This window comes from Triticum dicoccoides, chromosome 2B (genome assembly GCF_002162155.2).
Source record: "Triticum dicoccoides isolate Atlit2015 ecotype Zavitan chromosome 2B, WEW_v2.0, whole genome shotgun sequence".
NCBI lineage: Eukaryota > Viridiplantae > Streptophyta > Magnoliopsida > Poales > Poaceae > Triticum > Triticum dicoccoides.
Window position 1 is genome coordinate 662,162,341 of NC_041383.1, and position 8,870 is coordinate 662,171,210.

General features: G+C 44.1%; 1 protein-coding gene and 1 long non-coding RNA gene across 8 annotated transcripts; both read left to right on the top strand.

The window, feature by feature from the left end:
• The first annotated feature begins 950 nt into the window (after positions 1–950).
• On the top strand, positions 951–3,574 carry LOC119365464. Of its 2 annotated transcripts, XR_005175542.1 has the most exons (5): positions 951–1,336; positions 1,456–1,625; positions 2,503–2,665; positions 3,281–3,435; positions 3,521–3,574. XR_005175542.1 is itself a non-coding variant. In XM_037631105.1 (4 exons), the coding sequence occupies exons 1-4, from the start codon at positions 1,300–1,302 to the stop codon at positions 3,358–3,360; spliced, it is 450 nt and encodes a 149-aa protein (XP_037487002.1). In that variant the 5' UTR covers positions 951–1,299; the 3' UTR covers positions 3,361–3,505. The 2 variants fall into 2 exon arrangements, 1 of the variants encoding a protein (XP_037487002.1); XM_037631105.1 differs by lacking the exon at positions 3,521–3,574 and having other exon boundaries at positions 3,281–3,505.
• A 96-nt stretch (positions 3,575–3,670) lies between these two features.
• On the top strand, positions 3,671–7,347 carry LOC119365465. 6 transcript variants are annotated; one of them, XR_005175544.1, is made up of 6 exons: positions 3,671–3,960; positions 4,216–4,299; positions 5,471–5,610; positions 5,673–5,817; positions 6,270–6,353; positions 6,647–7,104. It is a non-coding gene; the product is annotated as an uncharacterized LOC119365465 (long non-coding RNA). The 6 variants fall into 6 exon arrangements; XR_005175547.1 differs by having other exon boundaries at positions 5,471–5,817; positions 6,973–7,347; XR_005175545.1 differs by lacking the exon at positions 5,471–5,610.
• The last annotated feature ends 1,523 nt before the right edge of the window (positions 7,348–8,870 follow it).

An 8,870-nucleotide genomic window follows, 5' to 3' on the forward strand; every position in this document is an offset into this window, starting at 1 on the left:
GCCTCCTCAGCGATTTGGGCTTCCTGGCCGTTGGATCAGGCCGCTTGATGTGTTTTTGGCCGTCCGATCGAGATCTGGAGAAGCCTGGGCCGTCGGATCTGGAGCTGACACTGCTGGAATGAATAGTAATGGCAGCAAAATGTAAATATCATGCCCCCACCGGGGTATTTTGGTCATTTCACTCGCCGGGGATATAAAAGGGCCGGCTCCAGTGGAGGCAACCCTAGACGGCTCCCCTCCCCCTGCCGCGCGCCTCCTCTCCCCCTCTCTCTCGTTCCCCTCCCTCCCGCGCGCCTCCTCTCCTCCCGCCTCGCCACCGCCTCCTCTCCCCTCCCGCGCCCGCCTCCCTGCCCTGCCGCCAGCGCCGCCGCCGCCGCTCGCCCGGGCACCCATCCCCGGCCTCACGCCGCCCATCTAGAGAGATGGGGGCCGCGCGCGACGAGGCCGGCCTAGCCGCCGCCTCCTTCTCCCGCGACCGCGTCGCCCTCTCCTCCTTCCTCCGGCCTCCCTGTCGTGCCGCCCCGCCGCCTCCTCCCTCGCTCGCTTCCTCTCCTCCCATAGTCGCCTCCCTCCCTCCCTCGCTCTCGTGCAGCCGCCGCGGCGCTCCCGCATCTCCTCCCCTTCCTCTCCCACCACCATGTTCGCGGAGGCGCTGTAGATCCCCGCCGACCAGGCCGCGCTGGCGCTCAGGGCGCTCGCCGCCGTGCTCCCCGGCGACGACGACGGGCGCCGCCACCAGTGCCTCCTTCTCCGCTGCTACCTGACCTCCTCCTCCTCCCCTCGTGCCATTCCCCAACCCTAGACGCCGCTCCCCGCTGGCCATCCTCCCCGTCCACGGCTGCCACGCGCGTTCCCGCACCAACCCACCACCTCGCCGCGGGGGCGCGTCCGCCGGGGCTGCCCTTCCACGCCGTCTCCGTCCGCCCCCGCCACTCAACGGCCACGTCGGCCTCGGCGTCAAGTGCGCCAAGGAGGCGGCCACGGCCAACCGCGGCGGCATCATCCTCGCCAAGCTCTCCATCGTGCCCGTCAGGAGGGGCTACTGGGGGAACAAGAACGACCAGCCCCATACCGTCCCATCGTCAGTACGGTGCGTGCCTCCCCTTCTTCCCCCTTATCCTCTCCCCTCCGCTCGGGGAGAAGAGGAACCCAACCGAATCAAATCCAGGGGAGGAGAGGCAATCTGTAGATAGATAGATGGATTGGTGGAAGAACCCCCAAATCGAATCCATCCTCTTTGCTTTGGTTAGAATTAGCTGGTGGCTGCCTTTTTGTTGATTAGAATTAGGTGCCGTGGGGATGTTCCCGTGGTTGGATCCGTTCCGATGTTCCCGTGGTTAGCTCCATTCCCCTCTGTTTCCTTCGCTTCCCGCCATGGATTTCTTGTTCTTTCTGCGCAGGATTGGGTTCTGACCGGGTTTCTTTCCTCCCTACTTCTGGTTGTTCTTCTTGCAGCGTGGAATCAGCAGCAAAGTGGAGGAATTTCAGGCGGAGGAAGGATTTGGCCGGCAGCTCAGGTGCCCGCCCCCTGGGGGTCTGAAATCGTGGCCGCCCGCGTCCCCCAGAAGGTGCTGCAGTTCGCCGGCATTGATGATGTCTTCACTTCCTCTCGTGGATCCACCAAGGTATAAACTAACCCTCCCTATATCCATATTATGCGATGCTCTCGTCATTGGAACTTACTGTCAGTACAAAATTGCTTGTATTATGTGTGCATAGTGTAGAATGTTCAGTTTAATTATGCTGAATCTTCTGATCTGCTTCCAAAGTGATTGCCTTGTGCAGCGTGAACTATTATAATTGCACTTGATGCAGTCTCCTATATGGCAACTGATTAGTCTTGAAGTGATAATGTGTCTTTATCTACTTTATACTTCTACAATACAATACGAGAGATATGACAGTATGGAGTTCATTTAGAGTCTTGGCAGATCATATTCTAGATTACTGATCACTACATGGAATCCTACAATGTCAAGAATCTCATATATGCAGTCATCAGTCTTGCGCACACGAAGATGAGGTCTGAGCTTGGCATGATTACTCTCCACAAGACTTACAAACAACCATAAATGTGTGCCCCCTCTATGTTAGGATGTAAATTTTGCACATAATGGTATTTTTAGGAGTATGCATTCTGTCACAAAAAAAGTGTAGTTCTGAACCTGCTAGATTTAAATCAGAAGATGTCGTGCTGACTGAGAAATTTCAAGCAGAAGATGCACATATTGTACTTCTCTTGACTATTGTTTCTTCCTCCATTTTCCCTTTGTGGGTATGTCCATTTTTCATTAGATAGTTTTCTACAACGCATATGCAATAAATTCACAAATTTATAATTTTGACGTACTGCTGAAGGTAGAGGGACAAAAATTCAAGATTCAAATGAGCGACTCAAATTTAGGATTTCAGTGTATTGTTTTCCGCAAGAAACAAACATACTTTACTGCCACCCTTTATCCACTTACTATTAAACACTGATGTTAACTACTCAATCAGTAGGTTCTACAGATCATCTCCCTCTTTGTTTGGGTCAAAGGAAATTGTATATTGCCTGTTTTGATAAGTTGGACAAGAGGCTGTCAGTTCTGTTCATGGTTGCACATATGCTCTGTTACTGTATTAAGAAAGCTGCAGCCTGCCCAAGGGGCTGTCAATCCACCAGGTTACAGTCCAGGCCAAGCTATTAATTCCCATCCTGCCCAAGGGAACTATGAGTATTGTTTTATCCGGTTTATATCGTGCTCCACATTGGTTACCTAGAAAATATAATAATACATCGGTTGTTTCATGCTGGAACAAGTTCCTAATGTTTTCAAAATTCTTACTTTCTCTTGGATGTTCATATTTCATACAAACACACGTTATGCTCTTTGTGTATACGATACGTCTAGAAACTTTAAAACTTCTGCACAATCTGACAGTGATCCTTTATGTTTTAGGATCTTGAATGTACTGTTAGGATCGGATTGGTTAGGTTTTCCGGTTTATTATTCTTATCAGATTTCTGTTGTATGTATTTCTGCTCTCTACTCTGTTTTGCTTCCAATAAGTAGTAGTTAGTATACCATTTTTTTCTGTTTTTGCAGTGGTAATTATGTATGATTCTCAATACATGCATTATTCTTTCTCTTGATTCGTCCCTCTTTTACTTGCATGCTATTCTTTTTAATGGTTTTACATGCATTATAACGAAAAATGTAGAGGTTGGATATATATTTGCTATGCATTATTGAAGCGCTGCAGTGCATAAATATCTTTCCATGTATTTGGTGAACAGAAATGGAATCGCCACCTTCACAGCAGAACATCACGCGCGAGTGGTCGATGGACTGCCAATGCTGCTCCAAAGGGGGCTGACCTTCACCTCCCCGTGTCCCTGAACAAGATGGACCAACGAGTTGTGACCATGTCCTCTGCGAGAAGTGCATCAAGGTGGCCATCAAATTGTCGCTGCTACTACTGCTCGACCTGTGCTCTGAACGGGGCTGACACCGCGTGCTGCTTGCCATTGGAGCAGGCCATGGAGCTTCTGCTTGCCATGCGTGCCTCCTTCCTTCGGCAGAAGCACCAGGTAGTATTTACTATGTTGAGTGATCTTCCTTTTCCTCTTAAAAATACAGTTTTGAAAAAAAATCTAGACTGGTTCAGTGTTTTTCCTAATTAGAAATAACTCTAATCAATAACCGTTACAAAGCCTCCTAATTAGAAATAACTCTAATCAATAACCATCACAAAGCCACCTAATTAGAACTAACTCTATTCAATAACCGTTACAAAGCCTCTGTGTGTGTGACCTCTGCTCTTTCCATTTTCTTGGCTTGCAAGTCGCCGCTGGAGCCGGACAAGGTCATGATGACTTGCCTTACCTGGTGAGGTACTGACTAGGAAGAGTACAAGCCGCCACCACCATGTACCAGATGGCGCCGTCAAGGACATCATACTGCTGATGATCTACAGGTCCATTTCTCCTTCTCTCCCTCTCTCTCAAATGTCAAGCTCGATTCTTATCATTTTGCACAATGGGGGTCCCCTGGAATCCACTTGACCGGAATGACGTGTCTTGTGATATGCATTTCATACGGTTGCTTTCCTTTGATATTTTCCTGCTTTGTATTTGTCTATGGATATGAACAAATATGATTATGATTCCTGCATTGCATATGGTTGCTTTCCATTGATGATAAATGGTGAACAACTATGGTGTTTTTCCAGCTTAACTACAGAAAGTTGAAATGTGCCTAGCTCAAATCCATTTGTCACTCAAGCGTCTTCCTTTCTACTTCATATATGGTTCTGGTATGTCCTTTATACTCAGTACATTCATGTCTGGTTTGTGAGATCTGCTAAATTTAATGTTGCGCCACATGCAAGATAGATGATCTCCATATATTATTACTTTTGACTGACAAGAAGTTCAGATATTGTTGCTCTGTACTAATTATACTGAGATTATTTCTCTCTTATTGCTTTGGATGCTGAAATGTATTTCCGACCCTATACAAAAATATTTGTGTGTGTAAATAATGCATCACATAGTTTTTCTGTTGATAAACAAATTTTTGATGTATAAGCACTACCAAATCAGATTACCAAACTAAGAAATCTACCGCTCGCTCCACAATAGGAATCGAAGAGTACCCTCATTTTAGTCCTTGAATTGTTTATTTCCTATATTATTTGGCTTCTGAAGTTCAGATGCAGTCGAACAACAAAGATTGTTTTTGCTTGCTTGTGGCGACGTAAGTATATGGTTTGCTCTGAAATATTAGTACTTTTGAGCTTACAGAGCACTATATATGAGTATATGTTTGGCTAGCGGTTCCCTTCAGGATACATGTGCTAGGTTTCAATATACGTCTTTGTTGCCTTGCTTGATTTGTTAGGCGTCTCATTTTTTTCTCTGTCTCGCAAGATATAATAGGCAGAGGCAAATAAAAAATCTACGCCATAAACTGATCCACACTGTAACTATGATACATATAGAACTGTTAGTTTAAAGCTTGCTCTGGAAAGAGGCATTCTACTTTATGCTCTTCGCTTATTATCTCTGTAAAATCTTAAGATTTTGGAGTGAGTTCTGAAATCTATTAGATCTAGACTTATACTTAGATTTGTCTGGTATCGGTTTTGCGTATCTTGTACTGAGTAAATAGTGAGGCTTAAATAGCATATTTGATTTCTACTGCTCAGTAAATGCTGGGAGCCCTAGGATCTTTCATCCAACGGTGGGGGAAATAACACCAAAATGATACATAAATGAAATTTAGATCTGGATAAAGAATTAAATCCTATGGCTAATCGGCAGCTAAGTTTGGTCTACTGAGATTTAGCTAATTCTCATTTGACTTAGCACTAGCAAACAGATTGATATTATGAAGTTGAGCAAAATATGGCTTCTTTATTGCACCTTCTCAGTATATTTTCTCAAATCAGAAGTATAAATTGTGAAAACTACTCTTTTTTGTAGCTTCTATCTTTGCCTGTATTGCTGAAGATAGAATGGATCTTCTTAGGGCTGCGATTATTGGCCCTAAGGGAACACCCTACCATGATGGCCTCTTCTTCTTTGATGCACATTTTACCTCTAATTATCCTTCTGAGCCTCCGGTATATAAGCTTCCGGCATTTTTATCATTTTACTAAAATGCTTAACACTGATGGTGCTGCAGTTGGTGCATTACCATTCTGGAGGGCTTTGACTTAATCCGAACTTGTATAATTGTGGAAAAGTCTGCCTCATTGGTTTTGTAAACTACCATGAGGGCTCTTCATCTCCAGTCGCTGGTCCACTGCTTCTCTGGTTTTATAAAAAAGGTAGATATTGTTCTTTTCCTACCTCATTGGTACTTATAGCCTTATAGGAAGCTGATTCTCAAATTGGCTAATAAGCAAGGCTTCTCTGGTTGTATGAACCAGCATTACATTTGAAACTGAATCAAGTTAACAGTAGATGTAAAGGATTTTTTTCTGTCATGTTTGTCAAAATAGTGCATGACACATATCATGCTCATTGGTATGCACGTGGGTTACAGTTACTGTACTGGTTACAAAATCACCCAGGCTCTGTCATGAGAAATATAAGACAACAAAAAACAGTTGGTTACTTCTCTCCAATTTCACATGGATAGTTGGATTTTGGGGTACATGTGTAGTTTTAGTTCTGTAACTTTGATTGACTCCATGGTTAGTTGTTCGCACACTGTTCAGTTAAAAATATAATGCCGTATGAGTATAAGAATACTAACGAGCTTTCGCTCATGCTACAGCTGCAGTAACAACTAAGCATCCGATATATAATAACATCATGAAAGGGGCACGGAGCGGCGATCCAATATACACCGGCGACGAAGGTATATTCGTATACAATATGTATATGGTACCATCATCTCGGGCTTCCTCGGACTTACTGTTTGACCTTTGTGCCTGTTCATATAATGATGTGATTCGACACGCTGATTTTTCTTTTCTCTCTTTTTTATGATTAAATTTTCAGGAAAATACCACTGTATGATTATATAGGTTTAGCTCCAGTTCACATTCTTTACTTTTTCAAGTGCATGCTGCTATGGTTCAGAGCAAAATTCAGTTTTCAATTAGAGTTCAGTGATGTTCTTACCTTAGATTTTATTTTGCGTAATTGTAGGAAGTGGGGATGGACATTCGTGGATTTGCCGTCCCTGATTTGCTTTGTGGAGGTGTAATCTTTCATAATGTGTTGTTAACATATCTCTGGAATAAGTTCTTATGTTCAGTACATATAGTTTGGCTGATTATCTTTTAGGGGCCTTCTTTGGAAAGGCTTCGACAGACTGTTTGAATTACTGCCTTATTAGGTTAATGGAATTTGAACATGTGACTTTATCTTAGTGTCAACCATACAAAGGAATTAGTGACCTGTTCTTAATGATATATAGAGGAGTAGGCAGTAATGCATGGTAATAATAAAAAATGCATCATGTGTGTGTGCAGGACACATGCCCATGATTCATAATGATTTGTGGCAGTCTTAGAAGAAAAATTCCCATTGCTTTCATCCCCTTTTGAGTGTCAATTGCAAAGTTCATCCGTTGGTGAAAGGAAACTGTACTCTTCTTTGTTTTAGTGCTCTGTCTCCCTACTTCTATGACAGAATGGTGTGGCTTTGTGTACAGTGAATGTTCTCTACTCTTGCATCCCATGTATTACTATTGACAGGGTTTGTCTACACTTATCTTTAAGGCTACAACCTGGAATCTCATAGGTGTGTGAAGATGATCTAGGACATTGCTTTGTTAGGGGTTCACTTATGTACAAGAATGGCATGTTCTTTCACGTGTAATATATTGTGGTTTTTTCTACTCGACACCACCTGGACCATGATCACTGTAACCTACTCTATGGTTTGGATCTGAGCACTGGACCATGGTGCTGGACAGGGCACGACGCCCTAAAGACCACTCTTTGGAATTCCAATATACTTAGATACTCCCTTGGTTCCAAAATAGAACGGAGGGAGTAGAAATGAAAGTTGAGGACCAACATGTGTGTTGTATCGTGGATGTCCCCCTTCATAGCATTGTTTTATGAAATGCACTAATACTCCGAGAAGTTGTTTTGAGTATATTTGTATATTTGTTACAACAAGTATGCTATGGTATGAAGTTTGCCAATATCGTGTGATGAATCTTGATGGTTTACTAACCACCTTTTTTAGATGTTACCTTTGCAGTGAAGTTTTGGTATAACTTTAGCCTATGTTGGGTAGCTGCCTTGCTTATATATGGATGTGCTGCAAACTTTGTTTCAGATTAGGACATTGCTCTCTCATGTTCGTGCTCTTAGTACTGAACTTAATGGAAGTGGTTACCTTTCGTGGTCACGTGACTCGATGTCTTTTATTAGAAGTGAATGTTTCTTCTTTCTTTTATTTTGTTATCCTATTTGAATACGTACGCTAAACCATGATTATACTTGCTTGACCACATCGTTAGAACCGGCACCCTCGCGCCAAGGCGCGCTGCCGATCTAGTGTACTACAAGCGAGGCCTCCCGCCCGCCCTCGAGAGAGAACCACTCGCACGCACAATTCTCTGGCCCTTGTTCGCCGCCTCCTCCATCCCTTCGTCGCCGCCCTCCATCGAACGATCCTCTTCAGGAGACGGCGCCGATCCCGATTAGGACCCGCCGCCGATCAAGTTCACGATTCGGCGACGATCCCCTTCAGGAGCCGCATGCTGTCCCCTGATCCAGCGCTCATCCCTTTGAGGACCCGCCGCCGATCACGTCCAGGATCCGACGACGATCCCTTTCTGGAGCCGCACACCGATACCCTGAGCCGGCGTTGATCCCCGTTGAGGTATTATTTGAAGTTTATACATAGTTTATACTCAGTTTATACACATATCATACAGCCATTGCATGTTCAAATATTCTAGACTTTTCTGCATTTAGTGTACCTGATACAGCCATCGCATGTTCAAAGCACCACTTCTTCCCATAGGCATCACACTGTATCCACGTTATGACAAAGAGACAAGTGTCCATGACAGAAAGTAACAACATGCTAAGAACCTATATTTATCGCACCAGAATGGAAAGGGTGCTATTATGATACAACAGTGAATATATGCACTATTGTTCGTTGCAGAGATTGGTTCGCACATATTATTTCCATTGTTATACCATTTCCAATGAAACAATGATACATGTTTGCATACCTTGGGAAAGGCCTTTCCAGATCTATCACAAAATCTGCATCACTGTTTTATGTTCCAGTCGCAAATTGGGCATAGGATCCAACAGTGTAGGTATGGCAATCAGTACCAAGTTGAACCTACAAACTATTGGTTAAATATGTACAGCAAAATCACACCTTCCAGTTATTAATA

Coding starts and splice junctions, on each gene's coding strand:
- LOC119365464 (XM_037631105.1), top strand. CDS start 1,300: ATGTTCCCGTGGTTGGATCCGTTCCGATGTTCCCGTG. Junction 1,337..1,455: donor TCCGTTCCGATGTTCCCGTG/GTTAGCTCCATT, acceptor TTCTTCTTGCAG/CGTGGAATCAGCAGCAAAGT. Junction 2,666..3,280: donor AGGGGCTGTCAATCCACCAG/GTTACAGTCCAG, acceptor TTTGGTGAACAG/AAATGGAATCGCCACCTTCA.